General features: G+C 46.4%; 1 protein-coding gene across 1 annotated transcript in view; it reads right to left on the bottom strand.

Moving 5' to 3' along the window:
• LOC137423806 (dedicator of cytokinesis protein 1) overlaps positions 1-24,029 on the bottom strand; it is a 968,048-nt gene that overhangs the window by 130,443 nt on the left and 813,576 nt on the right. The window contains exon 50 of the mRNA XM_078773719.1: positions 14,855-14,918. Coding sequence (XP_078629845.1) covers positions 14,855-14,918 — 64 coding nt within the window. The remainder of the gene's footprint in view (positions 1-14,854; positions 14,919-24,029) is intronic.

Raw genomic sequence — 24,029 nt, 5'->3', positions numbered from 1 at the left:
CGTGCCCACCTGATATCCTTTTTCCTTGATTTCAGTTTAAAATCCCATCGTGCCCACCTGATATCCTTTTTCCTTGATTTCAGTTTAAAATCCCATCGTGCCCACCTGATGTCCTTTTCCTTGATTTCAGTTTAAAATCCCATCGTGCCCACCTGATGTCCTTTTCCTTGATTTCAGTTGAAAATCCCATCGTGCCCACCTGATGTCCTTTTCCTTGATTTCAGTTGAAAATCCCATCGTGCCCACCTGATAGCCTTTTCCTTGATTTCAGTTTAAAATCTCATCGTGCCCACCTGATATCCTTTTCCTTGATTTCAGTTTAAAATCCCATCGTGCCCACCTGATATCCTTTTCCCTGATTTCAGTTTAAAATCCCATCGTGCCCACCTGATGTCCTTTTCCCTGATTTCAGTTTAAAATCCCATCATGCCCACCTGATGGCCTTTTCCCTGAGTTCAGTTTAAAATCCCATCATGCCCACCTGATGTCCTTTTCCCTGAGTTCAGTTTAAAATCCCATCGTGCCCACCTGATGTCCTTTTCCCTGATTTCAGTTTAAAATCCCATCATGCCCACCTGATGTCCTTTTCCCTGAGTTCAGTTTAAAATCCCATCGTGCCCACCTGATGTCCTTTTCCCTGATTTCAGTTTAAAATCCCATCATGCCCACCTGATGTCCTTTTCCCTGAGTTCAGTTTAAAATCCCATCGTGCCCACGTGATGTCATTTTCCATGATTTCAGTTGAAAATCCCATCGTGCCCACCTGATGTCCTTTTCCCTGATTTCAGTTGAAAATCCCATCGTGCCCACCTGATGTCCTTTTCCCTGATTTCAGTTTAAAATCCAATCGTGCCCACCTGATGTCCTTTTCCCTGATTTCAGTTTAAAATCCCATCGTGCCCACCTGATATCGTTTTCCCTGATTTCAGTTTAAAATCCCATCGTGCCCACCTGATATCGTTTTCCCTGATTTCAGTTTAAAATCCCATCATGCCCACCTGATATCCTTTTCCCTGATTTCAGTTTAAAATCCCATCACGCCCACCTGATGTCATTTTCCCTGATTTCAGTTGAAAATCCCATCGTGCCCACCTGATATCGTTTTCCATGATTTCAGTTTAAAATCCAATCGTGCCCACCTGATATACTTTTCCCTGATTTCAGTTTAAAATCCCATCGTGCCCACCTGATGTCCTTTTCCTTGATTTCAGTTTAAAATCCCATCGTGCCCACCTGATGTCCTTTTCCCTGATTTCATTTTAAAATCCCATCATGCCCACCTGATGTGCTTTTCCCTGATTTCAGTTTAAAATCCCATCGTGCCCACCTGATGGACTTTTCCTTGATTTCAGTAAAAAATCCCATCGTGCCCACCTGATGTCCTTTTCCCTGATTTCAGTTTAAAATCCCATCATGCCCAACAGATGTCCTTTTCCCTGATTTCAGTTGAAAATCCCATCATGCCCATCTGATATCCTTTTCCCTGATTTCAGTTTAAAATCCCATCATGCCCAACAGATGTCCTTTTCCCTGATTTCAGTTGAAAATCCCATCGTGCCCACCTGATATCCTTTTCCCTGATTTCAGTTTAAAATCCCATTGTGCCCACCTGATGACCTTTTCCCTGATTTCAGTTTAAAATCCCATCGTGCCCACCTGATATCCTTTTTCCTTGATTTCAGTTTAAAATCCCATCGTGCCCACCTGATATCCTTTTTCCTTGATTTCAGTTTAAAATCCCATCGTGCCCACCTGATGTCCTTTTCCTTGATTTCAGTTTAAAATCCCATCGTGCCCACCTGATGTCCTTTTCCTTGATTTCAGTTGAAAATCCCATCGTGCCCACCTGATGTCCTTTTCCTTGATTTCAGTTGAAAATCCCATCGTGCCCACCTGATAGCCTTTTCCTTGATTTCAGGTTAAAATCTCATCGTGCCCACCTGATATCCTTTTCCTTGATTTCAGTTTAAAATCCCATCGTGCCCACCTGATATCCTTTTCCCTGATTTCAGTTTAAAATCCCATCGTGCCCACCTGATGTCCTTTTCCTTGATTTCAGTTTAAAATCCCATCGTGCCCACCTGATGTCCTTTTCCTTGATTTCAGTTTAAAATCCCATCGTGCCCACCTGATGTCCTTTTCCCTGATTTCATTTTAAAATCCCATCATGCCCACCTGATGTCCTATTCCCTGAGTTCAGTTTAAAATCCATTCGTGCCCACCTGATGTCCTTTTCCTTGATTTCAGTTTAAAATCCCATCGTGCCCACCTGATGTCCTTTTCCTTGATTTCAGTTTAAAATCCCATCGTGCCCACCTGATGTCCTTTTCCCTGATTTCAGTTTAAAATCCCATCATGCCCACCTGATGTCCTTTTCCCTGAGTTCAGTTTAAAATCCCATCGTGCCCACCTGATGTCCTTTTCCCTGATTTCAGTTTAAAATCCCATCATGCCCACCTGATGTCCTTTTCCCTGAGTTCAGTTTAAAATCCCATCGTGCCCACGTGATGTCATTTTCCATGATTTCAATTTCAAATCCCATCGTGCCCACCTGATGTCCTTTTCCTTGATTTAAGTTTAAAATCACATCGTGCCCACCTGATATCCTTTTCCCTGATTTCAGTTTAAAATCCCATCGTGCCCACCTGATATCCTTTTCCCTGATTTCAGTTTAAAATCCCATCGTGCCCACCTGATGTCATTTTCCCTGATTTCAGTTTAAAATCCCATCGTGCCCACCTGATGTCATTTTCCTTGATTTCAGTTTAAAATCCCATCGTGCCCACCTGATGTCCTTTTCCCTGATTTCAGTTTAAAATCACATCGTGCCCACCTGATATCCTTTTCCCTGATTTCAGTTTAAAATCACATCGTGCCCACCTGATATCCTTTTCCCTGATTTCAGTTTAAAATCCCATCATGCCCACCTGATGTCCTTTTCCTTGATTTCAGTTTTAAATCCCATCGTGCACACCTGATATCCTTTTCCTTGATTTCATTTTAAAATCCCATCGTGCCCACCTGATGTCCTTTTCCCTGATTTCAGTTTAAAATCACATCGTGCCCACCTGATGTCCTTTTCCCTGATTTCAGTTTAAAATCCCATCATGCCCACCTGATTGCCTTTTCCCTGATTTCAGTTTAAAATCCCATCGTGCGCACCTGATGTACTTTTCCTTGATTTCAGTAAAAAATCCCATCGTGCCCACCTGATGTCCTTTTCCCTGATTTCAGTTTAAAATCCCATCATGCCCAACAGATGTCCTTTTCCCTGATTTCAGTTGAAAATCCCATCGTGCCCACCTGATATCCTTTTCCCTGATTTCAGTTTAAAATCCCATCATGCCCAACAGATGTCCTTTTCCCTGATTTCAGTTTAAAATCACATCGTGCCCACCTGATGTCCTTTTCCCTGATTTCAGTTTAAAATCCCATCGTGCCCACCTGATGTCCTTTTCCCTGATTTCAGTTGAAAATCCCATCGTGCCCACCTGATATCCTTTTCCCTGATTTCAGTTTAAAATTCCATCGTGCCCACCTGATGTCCTTTCCCCTGATTTCAGTTTAAAATCCCATCGTGCCCACCTGATATCCTTTTTCCTTGATTTCAGTTTAAAATCCCATCGTGCCCACCTGATATCCTTTTTCCTTGATTTCAGTTTAAAATCCCATCGTGCCCACCTGATGTCCTTTTCCTTGATTTCAGTTTAAAATCCCATCGTGCCCACCTGATGTCCTTTTCCTTGATTTCAGTTGAAAATCCCATCGTGCCCACCTGATGTCCTTTTCCTTGATTTCAGTTGAAAATCCCATCGTGCCCACCTGATAGCCTTTTCCTTGATTTCAGTTTAAAATCTCATCGTGCCCACCTGATATCCTTTTCCTTGATTTCAGTTTAAAATCCCATCGTGCCCACCTGATATCCTTTTCCCTGATTTCAGTTTAAAATCCCATCATGCCCACCTGATGTCCTTTTCCCTGATTTCAGTTTAAAATCCCATCGTGCCCACCTGATATCCTTTTCCCTGATTTCAGTTTAAAATCCCATCGTGCCCACCTGATATCCTTTTCCCTGATTTCAGTTTAAAATCCCATCGTTCCCACATTCTGGTGAAAGCTACTTGATGTTGCCCATTAATACTTTGCTCGAGTCTTCAACAAAACCATGCAAGGGGAGAGATAAAACTTCGCACGCATGGTGTACCTTCCATTCTGGAGCACCGTACCTCCGATTTCATGCGGCATTGAGACCAATATGGAACATATCAAACAACCTGGCAGCGACCTATTTTCAGTCATGTTATTGGAAAGTCCTCTTTTCTCGATCTGTTTCCATCTTCCTGATGGTGAGTTAAGTCCAAATTGCCTACCCCAGACCAGTTAAGGAGAAGTTTGCAAACCTACGTGATCATTGCGCTCTTCTTTTTGTTGCACGAGTTTCCCACTGAGTTCCAGGCAGAAAACGCAGAAATCAACGAGATGGCGACGGCAAAATCAATATCTACACTATCTTAGCCCTGCAGACCTGGAGGGGATGGAGACCAGCAAAAGGGACATCACAATGAAAGGGTGCAGGTGCTGAAAAATTGTGAAAACCGCAGAAGGTAACAAAAACAATTTGAGATTTCGTCTGAAGACAGAGGCTCACGTACGATAAGACAACGGTGGCCTTCAACTGGGATTCTTATTAAGATGTGAGCCAAAGCCTTTCGACAACCACCAAGGAAATGGACGACTATTGAGTAGGAGCGGTTAAGGGTTATGTTTGCCCGAGACTCGATATGCCAATGGAGACTAAGGGCTACCGCACACTTGCCAACGCAATGCACCAAGATTGCGGACGACAATTTCTAATAATCGTGTAATGTGCGGTGGTTTACGAGCCTCGTCAACTAGATTTTCAGGTGCGTCGGCAACAATCATAAAAGATGAACATGTTCAATTAAGCTTCAATTTTCAGGAGCTTCCGGCTCTCCTCCCTCCCTCTTTGCATGCTTCAATCTCCTCAGAATCTCCTCAGTGGACACACTCCCGAAAGCAGAAAAACACTCACCTCACTCCAATTTTCCTCAGAACTAGCGCAATCCTCTTGCGCATTTTTTCAGCTCCTCCCTCTTCTCCCCGGGAAACGCTCCTCCCCTCGAGGTGTTTGGCTCCACCCCCTCTCTCCTTTGCTTGGCAGAAGCCCTATAATCTGCCTTGCTCTTCCAACTCAACAAAGCTGCCCTATTGCTACCCGATGCCATCGATAGATGGTTACAGGAGGTTTCAGGTTTGACAGACATTTCATGAACTTAATACCTCACTATCTATTACAATGCACCACCCTCCGCATGGTACACAAATAACACAATATTTAAGCTGACGTGTCCCTGATTATTAACTCCAATTGGACTTAGTCCGAAACAGGGGCTTATGGATTGGATCTTGTCCGTCCGTGCATCTGTCTGTGCATCTGTTAGTCCGCAACCATATCTCGGACATATATGGAACAATTTTTTTTCATACTGGGCAGAAACACAACACATGATGGTATACATCCGCATATCATTTTGTTTCACAATGCGATCAAAGATGGCCGACTGGCGGCCATTTTAGTTGTACAAGCCCTAATGTTGAACATGTCCTCAACCATTTTTCAGAAATGCATTTACCGATCTTGTTCAAAATTGGCACACAGACAATGAATGATGGCTTACATATTCATGTCATATTTTATCGAGATCAGATCCAAGATGGCTGAGTGGTGGCCATTTTGTTACTTAAACGTGTCCCCAACTATTTCTCGGACATGCATGGACCGATTTTGTTCAAACTTGGCATAAAGACAATATATGAGAGTATACATATGCATAAGATTTTGTTTTGTCATCTGACTAAAGATGGCCAACTGATGGCCTTTAACTCTGTTCAGCAAAATTATTAAAACTGGGGCTATGATATTTTATGTCTTGTTCTCCTTGTTACATCGAGATTGGCTAACTACTTGCACACGAACCATACTACTCTATACAGTTCTATCTATCCTAAGGTGATCTCTAACCCCTCCCCCTCACAAATGTAACAATAGGTACATACGTGTATATATATATAAATCCAAATATATTGTTGCGAATATGGAATTTGGCCTCCATATCCGCTTGTAAATATTCCCCTATTTCTCCAATACTCCCCAACTTTCCCCAATCCCCCATTCCCTAGTCCCATTGCATGTAAATAACACTCAGTAGAGCCGACCTTCCCCTTATTCCCCCATTAAATGTCGTGCCCAGGTCCACCGCACCACACGTAGACAACTTTCGGACATCTTGCTAGTTATTCTTAATCTATGTCAGTTAAGGACTCGTTTCCATTAATTCTGACTCTTCGTTGCACCAGAATGTGATTATATGGCATCAGTAGTGAGTTTAGGACCTTTCCCATACCTCCTTCCATCTTCTTCCCCAACAATTACAACAACAACAGAGGAGATGGCGGCGGCGCGGGGGAGGATGCGTCCTCACACCGGCTCGATTAGCGCCATTGACCACGCGCTCCACGGGGTTACCACGGAGGGGCTGGCTGTCAGCTCCTCCTCAAGGGCGGAGCCTGGTAACCCCCCGCACCCAATCAGAAGGGCGGACCGATTCCATCTGGGGCGGCGCTAGCGAGCCGAGGGCGTGTCACTCCCCGCCGGATATACGTGGCGACTTACCGGAAGTGAAAAGAGATGCGCCCCCAGCTGGAGAAAGAAGTACCTGCGCGCGCTGAGTCAGAGGCGCCCCGCCTGAGAAAGAACGTTGCCTGCGATCGCTGAGAGGAAGCGAACCCGCCTGGGAAAGAACGTTACCTCCGAGCGCTGTGACCTCCCCGCATCTTTGGACCGGACCGAACCGTGTGGATTCTGCCCCGAGCCCAGGTGCACCTTGAGCCACCGATACCTGCCTTTCCCTGCCATCAACCCCCGCGTGAGTCAGCCGTTGTCCCGTTTATCTGTCGTCTGTCCGGGGTCAATATAAGAGTGTGTCTACGTGCCTGTCTTCCTGTGATATACCTCTAGCCCCTGTAATCTAACCTTTCCGTACGAATATACTTGAGAATCGAAACATTGGTGTCTGTCATTATAATCCAGCCGTGTGTCTTCTTTTCCTTTATTGATCCAGCGTAGCGCGGCTCCGTCAACGTCGAGTATAATCGGGTAATTTGTGCGGACACGACGGCCATTCCGCTCGGCCCACCTTAACATCAAAGTCGTGTCTGTAACAATTGGTGTCGAGGAGTGAGATTCGGACCCGGGACTAAATTAGTTAGGCCCAAATTTTGGGAGGGAAAATCGAGCCGGAGCGCGTACGGCGCTCGACCGAATCGATTCGGAGCGCGGTCCCGCGGTTACTGCGCTCGCCGAAATTATAACGAAAAAAAAAAAAAAAATTTGGATTTGTTTTACGAAACTCGAATTTTGCAAGTCGCGCTATGGCGGATCAAGACGGCTGGGGTCCGGTAGGGGAGAGTGAAGCAGGGTCGGTCCAGGACCAAATTGAGACACGTGAGGAGAGCGAAACAGCGAGGGTAGCAAGCACGCAAAATGGCGCCTCGCTGGTCACCGCGCCGGCGACCGTGGCAGCGCCCCCGGTGGATTGGAACTTGTTTTTTATACAAATGAAGGCCCTTATGGCCCAGAATAATGAAGAAATGGCAAACAGAATGGGGAACCGGATGGATGCTCAGGGTGAGCGATTGGAGGACCAAATGGGGGTAATGGGGAACCGGATGGATGCTCAGGGTGAGCGATTGGAGGGCAAAATAGGGGTAATGAGGGACGAAGCGAGGGGTACCAGTGAGGGATTAGACAATAATTTTAAGGGATTAGACATGAAATTTGGGAAATTAGACGATAGATTAGGGGAAATACAGGAGGGGTTAACGGGGGTAGAAAACAGAATGGCCGCTCAAGAGAATCAAATGGAAGGGATGCAAAAAGGCTTAGAGGGGTTAGAAAACACCATGGAAGGCAAATTGAGGGACATGAGGGACCAAGCGGAAAGGGAAGTTAACCAAATGGGGCAGCAGATAGAGGGGGTCAGAATGGGGGTAGAAACCAAACTGGATGCTCACAGGGAGGAAATGGAGCAGATGAGGGTGGCATCTGGGCAGGAGATGCAAGTGATGGGAGAGGAGATCAGAAGAGGAGTGAGTGAGGAGGTCGGAGGAGTGCGCGAGGAGGTGAGGCACTGTAAGGAGCACATGGAGAAGGAGGTGAGAAAGGGGACTGTAAAGTTACAAGGGGGCATAGAGGACCTGACGCAGGAGGTGGAGCAGCTGACGGTGGGACAAACGGAGTTAGTGGAGCAGGTTCAAAGGAACACTGCGGTATTAGGAGGTTTAAAAGCGACACAAAACGACATAAAAAACGACTTGATAGCGACAAAGAGGGAATGTCAGATGGTACGTGAGGGACTGACAACGAGGTTGGACGAGGTGGTAGAGGTAATGGAGACGAAGGACCGGCAGGTGAGGACGCACCTGGAAACGGTCAAGGTAGCCTTAGAGGATGAGCTTGAGGAGACGTACCGGGGAATGAAAGAGGTGAAGCAGAAACTAGAAGAAGTGGAAGAAGGGATGAGCGAAATTAAGAAGCGACGGAGAGGGGATAAGAAAGAAATAAAAGAGGAGATAAAAGAATTGGTCCAAAGTCTGTGTTTGGATCGTGATGATGTGCTCATTAACCGGATGAGGGATTCGCAGGTGATGGAGGAGAAGCGAAGAGGAAGAGGACCCGGTGTAAGTGGTGACCAATATGGTCGTGCGTATGATGCGCCAGGGGATTTAAGAAGCTTGGGGGTCGAGATAGACCCGGGTGTTCGTGAGAGGCCGTTGGTGAAGTGTGCGACAGGTCTGGTGTGCGAAAAAGGAGGTGTGCAAGAAAGTCCGACTCTGGGGTGTGTGAGGAAAAAGTGTGTGCCAAGGAGTGAGGGTGCTGGCGAGAGTGAGTCGGTCGTAGCGCGTGTGCGAGGGGGCACATGGAAGCGCGGGGTGGTGAGTGTTACAGAGGGTGTGACGGGAGAGTGTGCGCAAGAGTGTGCGCGAGAAAGGTGTGTGACGGACAGGTGCATGAGGAAAGAGTGCGCTGTCAGAAGTAAGGAAGAGTGTCCACCTGTGGTGAGTGTTACAGAGGGTGTAACGGGAGAGTGTGCGCGAGAAAGGTGTGTGACGGACAGGTGCACGAGGAAAGAGTGCGCTGTCAAGAGTAAGGGTGAGTGCGCTGTCAAGAATGGAGGTGAGAGTAGTGAGAGTGACAAGGAGAGTGAGCTGGTTGTGACAGGTGAGCGAGGATGTACACCTGGGATGGAAGGATGCACACCTGGAATGGTAGAGCGTGAGTGGGAATGCACGCTGGAATTGGTAGTGAGGCACGTGGTTGGGTGTGCAAATGAGGGCACACCTGTGATTGTCACAGAGGAGGTGACAGAGGAGGGGGCGCGAAGAGGTGTATTGGTGAGGTGTGCGAGCAACGAATGTGTGCCAAAGTGTTCGGTGGTCAGGTGTGTGACCAAGGCTGTGAGTGGAATGGGTGTACCTGGGTGTGTAAGGAACGGTACAAGGAGCATGGGCACGGCTGGATGTGTGAGCAAGGAACGGGCTGCGGGATGTAAGCATGCAGGTGAAGCATCGACGTTAGACGGGGTAGAGTTTAGAACGACTTATAGCCGAATCGGGCCCTCGGTGCGTGCTGGGCCTCGCTTTGAACGGCCGCGTCCGTGCTCCACCAGGCGGAGCGGGCGGCAGGATAGGAAGGGTCGTCATGGCGACCACTTTTTGGTGAGGCATTCCGGCAGGCCGAGATCGAGCCATGGGATGGCTCCGTGCCGAGATGGTGCGTGGGATCTCGGCCCGGGTAAACCTCCTTCCCTGCACCGAGTGCCGGACGCATCCAGCCGCTGGCACAAAACAACCAGCATCCATTGCTTGGCTTTACGAAGCCGGGCTTTGGACAGGGATTGGCGCACCGAGAGGTATTAGTGAGTAGACTGGGTGATGAGGTTAGTGTTTTGGACCCAAAATTAGAGAAAAACAAAATTTGATGATTGGCAAGGGATTGGCAGTAGTGATTGGCAGATGATGGGTAGTGATTGGCAAATTTTTGATTTGTTGAAATTTGATGTGCAAAATTGGTAGTGAGAGACCCCCGATGTGGTGGGATGGCATCCCTGCCACCCTTCCCATGTGTGGGGCAAAGGAGCAATAGATTATGGGGTGTATGGCAGTGAAAACTAGCCCGGGTGGGTTAGGTTATATTGTAGGGATCTAGAAGATGACATTAGGTGACGATAAGTTTAGTTAGTGACTGATACCTGTAGTGGGGACGCAGGTAGATTAGTGTGGATGATAATGACGAGGGAGCGCAATAGTTTAAAGGGACGACTGGGAAGCGCAAGTTTCAGAAGGGAGTAGTTAGCTGAGATGATGCCGTGTGTGTGAGAATTGAACAGGTGTGATTGCACAGGTGTGCAACTGGACAGGTGTGTGGAGCAGTGTGTGAGTAATGAGTGTTGTGGATCAGCGCGAATGCGCTTGGGGAGAGAGGGTGCAGGTGGCACCAGGTGTGAGAGCACAGGTGTGCAAGTACAGGTGTGTGGAGAGAGCTGGAGTAAGTGGTACGGAGTGGTGTGCGTGGTGCGAAGGTGTGGATGGGGGAAGAGTGGACCCCCATCACGGATACCCGGGGCGGGTAGTGTAAGAGTTAGGTAGAGGGTACAGGTAAATTGTGGTTGGATATTGGCATCTGTGGTGCGGTTGCAGAATGGTGTTGTGAATGGGTGCATTAGTGTTGTGGAAATGGCTGTGCGTGTAGCCTGTTAGTGCGTGTAGTTGGTTGGGCACTCCACCACTGTGAGGATGTCGGCCAGGTGAGGCCGCAGGTGGGCTCTGGGAGCCGGTAGAGTTGTGGATGGGGCCCGAGGATCCGGAGGACGGACCCGGGTAGCCCAGTGCCAGAGAGGGCACCGAGTGGGGAGAGTGCCAGAGGGCCTTCCCCAGGTAGTTAGGTTAGGGCAAGGAGCAGGTAAGCTCGGAGGCAACTGCAGTGGTGGAGGTGTGCAGGTGGGTAGACCCACTGGGAGAGGTACACGCCGCAGCCCAGAAATTGTACGAGGGCACCGGGAGATGAATCGGGGGAGTGAGACCCCAAATTGAAGCGCACCACAGTTTGGCCAATGGGAATTGGTTTTTAGAACCCATAGTGTAAGAGGGCCAATGGTTTGGCCGGAGAAAGACCCCGGGTAGTGTAAAGTTGTTAAAGTCATTTAGGAAATAGTTAGGATTGATGAACCTGTCGCACCATACGCAGCCACTTACCTGTGGTGATGATGATGACTCCACACCTGTGTTTTCTTGGTTTGTAGCAGGAAATGAGATTGCTGTGGATTTGTGAGACGCATCACGACGTGGATGAGACATTGGGGTGATTCCATCCCTCCCTCCCTAGGAGGGACTGATGATGAATTGGTAATGGCAAATTTTGATGTTGAGTTGAAAATGGCAAATTTTGATGAGAGTTGAAAATGGCAAATTTGATTGGTTAGGAGGGAGAGAAGACGAATTTGGTTTATGGGAGGAACGGGGAAGACAGTAGGGATGTTTGTTGATTTGTAAAGTAGATGTTTATGGGTAGTGTTGTGTTTTGTGGATACAGTAAGGGGTAAGGGAGGGGCCATGTAGGTTACCTGGTGGGGGGGGGGGGGGGCGTACGATAGGAACGTACCTGTCTCACCTGGTTCCCATGTGCCCCCAGTGTGCATCACCTTACATTGCGTGCACTTTTGCGCCCTTACCACCTTACTCACTTGTCTGCTTCTTTTGTCTCCCACCTCCGAGGATCTGGCTTTGGGGTAGAGAGAGAGGAGAGAGAGGTGCTGGCTGCGCAGTTGTGGGCCTGCACTTTCGCTGTTTGCTGCCGGGATCGATACACCATATGGACCGCAATGTTTGTGGCCACCCACAATGGACCGCAGTTCGTTTGCGGCCAAGCACCACCCGGGGATGGACCTATGGGTCAACGTGGCACCTAGGCCATACAGGTGAACCACTTTTAGTTAACACCAAGTGCACCACAAGAAGAGCAAGAGACACCTGCAGGGTTAGGGGTTGTCGAATTTATTTTTATTCCAATGAACAATGGTGACTGCACCGATTGGTGGTGGGGTGGTGCTTTTGATGCTCGGGAAGGGTGCTCTGCACGTTATTAAAGGCCGTCGGCCACAGAGCACTCGTGGGTTGGTGTATCGATGTTGGCAAGCGCGCTCTCTCTATGCATAACATCTGCATGTGTTCCTCCAAAAACAGGTCCTGGATCGTAGTGTAAATAGCAGCGTAGTCTTGTAAATAATGCTCCCTACCGGCTGTATGTGTAGTTTGAGAATTCTTTCCGGATTCGGTTATCCTGTGGGTGTGTTTCTGTGAGGAGAAGGGTGCAACGTCGGAGGGGGACATATTTACTCATTTGTGAACATCTGTAAAACTGTCGCACTCAGGGTAGAGTTAATAGTAGAGGGAACTACATTGCGTGCCACACTAAAGTAGGTAAAAATTTATCGGGTCGGGACGCCCCGAGGGTAGAGAAGGGTGCAATGTTGCGAATATGGAATTTGGCCTCCATATCCGCTTGTAAATATTCCCCTATTTCTCCAATACTCCCCAACTTTCCCCAATCCCCCATTCCCTAGTCCCATTGCATGTAAATAACACTCAGTAGAGCCGACCTTCCCCTTATTCCCCCATTAAATGTCGTGCCCAGGTCCACCGCACCACACGTAGACAACTTTCGGACATCTTGCTAGTTATTCTTAATCTATGTCAGTTAAGGACTCGTTTCCATTAATTCTGACTCTTCGTTGCACCAGAATGTGATTATATGGCATCAGTAGTGAGTTTAGGACCTTTCCCATACCTCCTTCCATCTTCTTCCCCAACAATTACAACAACAACAGAGGAGATGGCGGCGGCGCGGGGGAGGATGCGTCCTCACACCGGCTCGATTAGCGCCATTGACCACGCGCTCCACGGGGTTACCACGGAGGGGCTGGCTGTCAGCTCCTCCTCAAGGGCGGAGCCTGGTAACCCCCCGCACCCAATCAGAAGGGCGGACCGATTCCATCTGGGGCGGCGCTAGCGAGCCGAGGGCGTGTCACTCCCCGCCGGATATACGTGGCGACTTACCGGAAGTGAAAAGAGATGCGCCCCCAGCTGGAGAAAGAAGTACCTGCGCGCGCTGAGTCAGAGGCGCCCCGCCTGAGAAAGAACGTTGCCTGCGATCGCTGAGAGGAAGCGAACCCGCCTGGGAAAGAACGTTACCTCCGAGCGCTGTGACCTCCCCGCATCTTTGGACCGGACCGAACCGTGTGGATTCTGCTCCGAGCCCAGGTGCACCTTGAGCCACCGATACCTGCCTTTCCCTGCCATCAACCCCCGCGTGAGTCAGCCGTTGTCCCGTTTATCTGTCGTCTGTCCGGGGTCAATATAAGAGTGTGTCTAAGTGCCTGTCTTCCTGTGATATACCTCTAGCCCCTGTAATCTAACCTTTCCGTACGAATATACTTGAGAATCGAAACATTGGTGTCTGTCATTATAATCCAGCCGTGTGTCTTCTTTTCCTTTATTGATCCAGCGTAGCGCGGCTCCGTCAACGTCGAGTATAATCGGGTAATTTGTGCGGACACGATGGCCATTCCGCTCGGCCCACCTTAACATCAAAGTCGTGTCTGTAACAAAGACAATATATGAGAGTATACATATGCATAAGATTTTGTTTTGTCATCTGACTAAAGATGGCCAACTGATGGCCTTTAACTCTGTTCAGCAAAATTATTAAAACTGGGGCTATGATATTTTATGTCTTGTTCTCCTTGTTACATCGAGATTGGCTAACTACTTGCACACGAACCATACTACTCTATACAGTTCTATCTATCCTAAGGTGATCTCTAACCCCTCCCCCTCACAAATGTAACAATAGGTACATACGTGTATATATATATAAATCCAAATATATCTTCAGTTCTCCAGCTTTCAATGAGCGCACGTAATGACGCCACTGCCATGTACATACGCTCTGCCTGTCAAGCTCTCAAGAGAACCCTCCGACAGAGCATAATTTTGAACTTAGTTCAGATACTGTCATAAGTGTATGTAAAACTCACAGTTACCGACCTGGTTTCGCCCTTTTGTGGCTCATCAGGGCAATGCAGTGAGTCCTGCATACACTTATGACTCTGAAAACCTGTCGGTTATATACCAGTTACTATACGATTTCATACCATCAGTGGTGAACCGCCATTAAGGTATCCCATCCAGCTATGCTGTACCTTAATGGGAGCGATAAGTACCATCTGCCACATGGCACATTATCTCTGGTATTCACTCATTATATGGAATCGCCTGGATGCAGCTGGGAGCAACCAATCCAAATATATCTTCAGTTCTCCAGCTTTCAATGAGTGCACGTAATTACGTCACTGCCATGTACATACGCTCTGCCTGTCAAGCTCTCAAGAGAACCCTCCGACAGAGCAGAATTTTGATCTTAGAGATCTTGAGATCCTTTGATCTTGTCCTGGTGAATACCAACCTGTCCACCAAATTTTGGCCGAATCCATTTATAGCTTTTTGAGAAATCCTGCTCACAGACAAACAAATAAACAGGCAGGGGTAAAAACATAATTTCCATCCACCTTCGGTGATGGAGATAAGTAAATATAAGTTTGCATGTGCACCTGTGCATGTATAAACCGATACCTGTGCACGCACATGCATACACACACACTACTCCATCATGGTAAAGTATCGCATTGGTTTTCTACAATACAAACAGGTGACATACTTGCAATTGTGGGCACGACTGACTTCCTGGGCACCCCAGTTTCTCCCCCTGTATTGTGTGCACCCTGTGGAAAGGAGGGTATGGGAAAAAAATGTCTGTTACCAATTTGTGCACACCTGAAATTCAATATGATGCATGCAAGACAACAAACTCAATGAGGCTTTGACACAAGAGGAGAGCATTCCCACCCATCATGTTTGCCATTTTGTTTGGTATGAGTATTTATAGGGGAAACTGAGACACAGGTGGAGGCCATTTGGCTCATAATGCATCTCCATCACCCAATTAACCTACTCTATATAAATTTACTGATCTAGGTTTGAGGGGGGCTCAAATTACACTTGGACTCTGTCTATAAAAGGTAGAACGAGAACGGCACTCGGTGGAGAGCATACCTCCGCCAGGCTGTACAGTTTATGTTTTCTATCCCACTGATAGGCCGGATCTGCAGACCTGAACCAAAATCAAATCGGCTTGGTCTTGTGATTTGCCCCAACTAAAATTTGGGATTGTGGACAAAAACGTTTGGGTACCACTGGCCACTGGTATGCACACTCACCTACCTCTAAGCTGTCTACCCTGGGTTTGAATCTCGACTGGGATGGACGTTTAGGGGCACCCCGTCTGCCAGCATGCGTCGGTGGATATTAAAGATCTCATGCCGTCCTTGACGAAGAGTAGGCGAGATATCACTGGCACCTTGAACAAATAATAAATTCCTGCCCCAAGCAGCAGAGGGCATTGCATCAGCGACACAGCTGCGTCTTCAGCCAATGATGCTACCTCACAACCATGTGCTGCAAAGAAACAACGATGACGACCCTATCGTGTGCCCTAGGTCATCTCCATCTCCTTTAAAATTGACCAACATCACCGCAACATCAAAAATGGCATAAAAACCCCTTAATTTAGTTCGAACAGACCAGGCCCTGCTTTAAATTTAACAGACATATCGGCTTACTTCCAATCGTCAGCAAGGTAATGGAATCCATCATTGCAGTTGATATGAAATCCTTCCTTTTCTCCAACAAACTCATCACAGATCAACAATTGGGATTCAGACCAGGTCACTCCACCTTGGACATGCTGCTTCTACTCACCCAACGATGGATGGAGGCCCTCAATGCCAGGCATGGGATCAGGGCCATATGTCTCTGGATATATCTTGAGCTTTCGATACAATCTGGCATCCCACGATCCTCTCCAAACCCTCTGCCCATGGCACGGCTGGACAACTCCACACATGGCTTACTGACCTCCTCCACTCTCGTAGCCGTGTGGCTCTCAACGGAATCCTTTCATCTCCTCTCCATGTCAAGACTGGGTTGCCCCAAGGCAACTTTCTCGGTCCAGATGTCTCATTCCCGATCTTCATCAATGATCTCTCTGACTCTCTAGAAAACCCCTTTATCTATTTGACGTCTCCACCCTCTGCCATGACAACCCTCATCCTTCAGACAGGTCGGCAGCAGCTTTTCCGTCTCTGCAGACCTTGTTATAATCACAAGCTGGTCAAACACTTGGAAAACATTTTCCCATCCAGACAAATCTCACAATCTCTTTTGATGAAAGGACCTTCTGGCAAACCCTCCCATCTACTATCTTAACTATCCTCTTAAGGATGTTCATTCAGGCGCTCAAACTCCAGGGTCATGATCTTGTTTGGGCAAGCCATATTTCAAAGTTGACCTCCAAAGCCAGTCGCCGACTGACTAGCCATCCTCCATCATACAAAGTCCTTCCTTGGCACATCCGAGCTCCCATTAACCAACAAGGTCTTCATCCTCAGCTTGACGGAGTAGCCTACTGCTCTCCAGGTATACTCCGAATCATGAAAAGAAAGGTTAGCGAAGAGATATAAGTATAATTATACAAAAGTATAGGAAGGAGCGCACGAACAACAACATGTTATAAAAGACCCTTCATTTTCCGAGGTTGGTTCACTTCATTGTACCTCGTGATTAATACTCCCACGCCTTTAATTTTACTGGATTCTCCAGCTTGGATTGCAGATGGCAGTACTGCAGGAAAGGCATTTATAAAATACCGGCTCACATTATGTAATCATCCCGTGTTTTTTAATCAATCTGTTTATTTTACCTGTCCCTAAACACTATATATCCCCTATCTTACCTTATGTTTCACCTGCAACTTTTACACCCGAACCACCTGCCCCACACTATCCCTGAAAGGGAAAACGTTGTTTGTTCCCTTGTGCTTACAGCGACATTATAGTAAATGCGTCCTCCAAGTCCTGCTCCCTCTTCTTCCAGGAATGATGGGCGTTTTCCTCGTGCAAGTACAGTATATAAATGGACATACGGTGGGAATTGGTGTATATAAATGGACATACGGTGGGAATTGGTGTATATAAATGGACATACGGTGGGAATTGGTGTATATAAATGGACATACGGTGGGAATTGGTGTATATAAATGGACATACGGTGGGAATTGGTGTATATAAATGGACATACGGTGGGAATTGGTGTATATAAATGGACATACGGTGGGAATTGGTGTATATAAATGGACATACGATAGATACACACAGTGGACATGATGGCACATACAACTTTAGCTGTGATAAGAAAGCCTCTTTATAAATGAAAATTCGATAAAATAACTTATTAAATAAACATTATTTATGTAAACTAGAACGGCACTCGGGAGAGCGCACACCTCCACCAGGCTGAACTGTTTATGTTTTGTATCCCACTGATAGGTGGGATCTGGATTCGGACCTGAACCAAAATCTTATCGGCTTGTTCTCGTCACCAAACCAACTCGCACACCAGGTTTAGTCATAACTCGTCCATAACTTTTTAAAATATCATGTTATTTATCGCTTTTCGCCCGATCTCTGAATGGTGAAGAATCACTTAAAAAATTAAATAATTATCGTATCTGAATCCATATTCAGATCTTCACCAAAATCGAATCGAATCGTCCTTGTCAGACATCCAACCGGTCCACCAGGTTTCGTCTAAATCCATCCACAACTTTTTGAGATATCCTGCTATATGTCAGTTTTTGCCCTATCTCTCGATGGTGAAGAATCACTTAAAAATTAAATAACTCTTTGATCCGGATCTTCACTAAAATCGAATCATTTTGTCCTCGTCACATACACTACCTCTCTACCAAATTTCTTCCGAATCCGTCCACAACCTTTTGAGATATCTTGTTGACAGACAGACAGACAGACAGACAGGAGTGTAAACATAACCTCCATCTACCTTCGCTGGCGGAGGTAATAAATAAACTGATAAAGTGTTTTCAAATTGTTTAGAACTTTGTCGATGCATTTTAATAAATAAATAAAAATATCACGTTTAGGGAAGAGGGCAAGGGTTAGGAATTTGGTGGCAATGGGTGAGGAAGAGTGGAGTGGGAGTGAGGAAGATAATCAAAAATTCCATAATATTAATTACAAAATAAAATAGTTATAAATAAAAATAATAAAAATAGTTCTTTTTTAATATCAGAAATTGTAGGTAACAATTTTTGATAACCAGAGCAAATGATTCATACAATGACAAATGCAAACAATAACACCAGCACCACCACCACCACCACATTCAATGGTGTTGATCTCGGTTCTGAAGTATAAAAGCTTCTGTTCCACAAACACGACCTGCTTGATCACAGCCTATTCTTACTGGATAATTTCCCACAGACAGGGACATGTTATTATTAATTTCTGAAGTCAAGAATGACGATGTGAATCATGAAACGCAGGGAAAAATAGTAATAATAATGATAAAAAAATAAAATAATAATAATAATAAATACAGCAGGCATGCCACGGGCTCATTGGGAATTTCCATTATACGCACTTATTGTGCATTTCAATTGCTAGAAAAGCAAAACGCTCCATCAACGGCGAGACTGAAATGACGAAAAGGCCAGGTGTGTAATATCCTAGGCCTCTTCTCTGACAGTCGGCAGCTTGCAAATCAACACTCAGCGCTCAAGTAGAGAGTGACAGAAGCAGAAACAAGGGCACAGGTTAGTCAAACGAAATTTGTGGCTCCGAGCCATGACTGTCAACAGCCCATCTGCCAGGGCAACAAGCAGATTGAGGGGAATCAGGAGGGAAATGGAGAGAGACAACATCACCACCTTCCTTTTGATGCTTTCAGCTTTAGATCAAGTCAAGCTTATAGGTTCTCTATCTACAGTATAATAATAAAAGGCAGTGCATGTGTGTGTGTGTTCATCTCCCCTATAACTCCAAAACCATAAAACCTAGCGACCCTAAACTTTGCAAGCATAGTAAGGGGACTCCAAAGGATTGCATGAAATCTCATCTAATCCAAATCCATGATCCATCCAAATCCAAAATGAAAACTGGGTGTGTGGGTGTTTTTGAAAATAATTTACACGAACAGGCTTACCTTTGGCCAGCCTGCATTCAGGACACGCTGCTTGGGGGTCTTAATTTAACAGGCTTACCTTCGGCCAGCCTGCATTCAGGTCGCACTGCTTGGGGGTTTTAATTTAACAAGCTTACCTTTGGCCAGCCTGCATTCGGGTCACACTGCTTGGGGTTTTAATTTAACAAGCTTACCTTTGGCCAGCCTGCATTCAGGTCGCACTGCTTGGGGTTTTAATTTAACAAGCTTACCTTCGGCCAGCCTGCATTCAGGTCGCACTGCTTGGGGTTTTAATTTAACAAGCTTACCTTTGGCCAGCCTGCATTCAGGTCGCACTGCTTGGGGTTTTAATTTAACAAGCTTACCTTTGGCCAGCCTGCATTCAGGTCGCACTGCTTGGGGGTTTTAATTTAACAAGCTTACCTTTGGCCAGCCTGCATTCGGGTCACACTGCTTGGGGTTTTAATTTAACAAGCTTACCTTTGGCCAGCCTGCATTCAGGTCGCACTGCTTGGGGTTTTAATTTAACAAGCTTACCTTCGGCCAGCCTGCATTCAGGACACGCTGCTTGGGGATCTTAATTTAACAGGCTTACCTTCGGCCAGCCTGCATTCAGGTCGCACTGCTTGGGGTTTTAATTTAACAAGCTTACCTTTGGCCAGCCTGCATTCGGGTCACACTGCTTGGGGTTTTAATTTAACAAGCTTACCTTTGGCCAGCCTGCATTCAGGTCGCACTGCTTGGGGTTTTAATTTAACAAGCTTACCTTTGGCCAGCCTGCATTCAGGTCACGCTGCTTGGGGGTCTTAATTTAACAAGCTTACCTTTGGCCAGCCTGCATTCAGGTCGCACTGCTTGGGGGTTTTAATTTAACAAGCTTACCTTTGGCCAGCCTGCATTCAGGTCGCACTGCTTGGGGGTCTTAATTTAACAAGCTTACCTTTGGCCAGCCTGCATTCAGGTCGCACTGCTTGGGGTTTTAATTTAACAGGCTTACCTTTGGCCAGCCTGCATTCAGGTCACGCTGCTTGGGGTTTTAATTTAACAGGCTTACCTTTGGCCAGCCTGCATTCAGGTCACACTGCTTGGGGTTTTAATTTAACAAGCTTACCTTTGGCCAGCCTGCATTCAGGTCACGCTGCTTGGGGGTCTTAATTTAACAAGCTTACCTTTGGCCAGCCTGCATTCAGGTCGCACTGCTTGGGGGTTTTAATTTAACAAGCTTACCTTTGGCCAGCCTGCATTCAGGTCGCACTGCTTGGGGGTCTTAATTTAACAAGCTTACCTTTGGCCAGCCTGCATTCAGGTCGCACTGCTTGGGGTTTTAATTTAACAGGCTTACCTTTGGCCAGCCTGCATTCAGGTCACGCTGCTTGGGGTTTTAATTTAACAGGCTTACCTTTGGCCAGCCTGCATTCAGGACACGCTGCTTGGGGGTCTTAATTTAACAGGCTTACCTTTGGCCAGCCTGCATTCAGGTCACACTGCTTGGGGTTTTAATTTAACAAGCTTACCTTTGGCCAGCCTGCATTCAGGTCACGCTGCTTGGGGGTCTTAATTTAACAAGCTTACCTTTGGCCAGCATACATTCAGGACACGTTGCTTGGGGGTCTTAATTTAACAGGCTTACCTTTGGCCAGCCTGCATTCAGGTCGCACTGCTTGGGGTTTTAATTTAACAAGCTTACCTTTGGCCAGCCTGCATTCAGGTCACACTGCTTGGGGTTTTAATTTAACAAGCTTACCTTTGGCCAGCCTGCATTCAGGTCACACTGCTTGGGGTTTTAATTTAACAAGCTTACCTTTGGCCAGCCTGCATTCAGGTCACACTGCTTGGGGTTTTAATTTAACAAGCTTACCTTTGGCCAGCCTACATTCAGGACACGCTGCTTGGGGGTCTTAATTTAACAGGCTTACCTTTGGCCAGCCTGCATTCAGGTCACACTACTTGGGGTTTTAATTTAACAAGCTTACCTTTGGCCAGCCTGCATTCAGGTCGCACTGCTTGGGGTTTTAATTTAACAGGCTTACCTTTGGCCAGCCTGCATTTAGGTCACGCTGCTTGGGGGTCATAATTTAACAGGCTTACCTATGGCCAGCCTGCATTCAGGTCGCACTGCTTGGGGTTTTAATTTAACAGGCTTACCTTTGGCCAGCCTGCATTCAGGTCACGCTGCTTGGGGGTCTTAATATAACAGGCTTACCTATGGCCAGCCTACATTCAGATCACGCTGCTTGGGGGTCTTAATTTAACAGGCTTACCTTTGGTCAGCCTGCATTCAGGTCGCACTGCTTGGGGTCTTAATTTAACAGGCTTACCTTTGGTCAGCCTGCATTCAGGTCGCACTGCTTGGGGTCTTAATTTAACACCCTTACCTTTGGTCAACCTGCATTCAGATCGCACTGCTTGAGGGTCTTAATTTAACAGGCTTACCTTTGGTCAGCCTGTATTAAAGTGGCTCAGCTTGGGGTCTTAATTTAACAGGCTTACCTTTGGCCAGCCTGCATTCAGGTCACGCTGCTTGGGGGTCTTCATTTAACAGGATTACCTTTGGTCATCCTGCATTCAGGCCACACTGCTTGGGGTCTTAGTTTAACAGGCTTACCTTTGGTCAGCCTGCATTCAGGTCGCACTGCTTGGGGGTCTTAATTTTCCAGGCTTACCTTTGGTCAACCTGCATTCAGATCGCACTGCTTGGGGGTCTTAATTTTACAGGCTTACCTTTGGTCAGCCTGCATTCAGGTCACACTGCTTGGGGTCTTAATTTAACAGGCTTACCTTTAGTCAGCCTGCATTAAGGTGGCTCAGCTTAAGGTCTTAATTTAACAGGTTTACCTTTGGTCAGCCTGCATTCAGGTCGCTCTGCTTGGGGTCTTGATTCTGCCATTTTGGCCGCTCAACTCAAGCATGCCTTGCCTCAAAACAGGTCGGTTTCTGTACAATAAAGCTTCAGATCTACGAATGATAATATATAGCTGATCTTCATATCTACAAATTGCTGCATTTCTGTATACATCACAATGCTTATAAACACCAGTGTTCATGCCTTTATTTAATTTCGCAAAGATCGAGACCATTCACCTGAACCAAATTTAAATTTTTTCACTGCGGAATTGACCTCAGCAGCATTTATGATGATGAAAACATTGTTAATTTGTCGAATTCTGACATTGTGGGATACTCCAGGCATGTCAACATTATTGCTGGAGTGCTTAAGCTGCTTGGCGAGCGCTCTGCCAGCACCTTGGTTTTGGAACATGCTGTGAGATGGAACACCCATGCATCCTCCTCAGATTGAGTCTATTTTACTTATTTCCTTTCTTCCTTTTTGTACAATCTGCTTTCATCATACGACCCATCACTTCCACATAACATACACATATAAAAATAACGTCCATCAACCTTGTGTTGGAGTTCCAGCATGTTGGCTCGAGTTGTGAATTTCAAACTGAACAAGAAACTTTTTATTCAAACTCGACAAGATAATTCTTCTTCTTCTTCTTCTTCTTCAAAACCGCCCCCCTCCCCTCCCCACCCCACGTGCCTGTGTTGGTGCTACGTGCGGTGTTTGTTTGTGTATGTATAGATTACCGCAACAAATTAAACAGAAGGATCTACGTGAAGGCTTCCGCAGCAAAGAAAACTCTGGGTTATGACGGCAAATTGGGAGGATTACAATTGAGGTGATGCTAGTTTGGGTTAATGTAAGAGGTAAGTTAAGACGATGTCGGTTTGGGAAGGCATCTTAAAGGGTCCTTGGGGTCTTCCAGGTCTAAAGGATGTTTGGGTGTAAAGGGTGTTTGGGGTCTAAAGGGTCTTCAAAGTATTAAGGGTCTTCGGGGTCTTAAAGGCCTTACTTAGGGGGTCTTAGGGCTCTTTACAGGTCTTATGGATCTTTGGTGTCTTAAGGGTCTTTGGGGTATTAAGGGTTTTGAAGGGGTTTAAAGGGTCTTAAGAGTGTTCGTTGTCTTCAAGGGTCTTAATGTTGTTATGGGTCTTTGGCGTCTTCGGGGGGTCTTAAGCGGTCTAATCTTGCAAGCAGGTAAAATGATATTAGGGGTATTTGGGGTCTTTAAAGACTAAGGTGGTGCATGAAAATATCCATCGGACAATCCCCAGGTCGGACTTGGTCTGTGTACCAAATTTGGTGGTTGTCAGCCCAGCGGTCTTATGAAAAAATACGAACTGACAGACAGATATCTGATGAATATTATTTATTAAACGAGTGGGGGTACCCTTGGGCAACCCAGGGCAGAGACATGTATGACATATGGACATCTTGAGTTAGATGCTGCATGACAAGTTTTACAAAATGAGTAAAAACTTCACTGTCCTCTCTCCTTCACTCTCTCAATATTGGTGATGAAATAGGTTAAAGTTTAGAAAGCAACAGACGGATCATACCATGTCAATCTTGGTGACGCAATAGGTTAAAGTTTAGAAAGCAACAGACGGCTCATACAATGTCAATCTTGGTGACACAATAGGTTAAAGTTTAGAAAGCAACAGACGGATCATACCATGCCAATCTTGGTGACGCAATAGGTTAAAGTTTAGAAAGCAACAGACGGATCATACCATGTCAATCTTGGTGACACAATAGGTTAAAGTTTAGAAAGCAACAGACGGATCATACCATGTCAATCTTGGTGACGCAATAGGTTAAAGTTTAGAAAGCAACAGACGGATCATACCATGTCAATCTTGGCGACACAATAGGTTAAAGTTTAGAAAGCAACAGACGGATCATACCATGTCAATCTTGGTGACGCAATAGGTTAAAGTTTAGAAAGCAA

This window comes from Myxine glutinosa, chromosome 3 (genome assembly GCF_964187855.1).
Source record: "Myxine glutinosa chromosome 3, kmMyxGlut1.1, whole genome shotgun sequence".
In the NCBI taxonomy this organism is placed as follows: Eukaryota; Metazoa; Chordata; class Myxini; order Myxiniformes; family Myxinidae; genus Myxine; species Myxine glutinosa.
The sequence above is the reverse complement of the archived record's forward strand: the minus strand, read 5'-3'. Positions and strand labels throughout refer to the sequence as shown.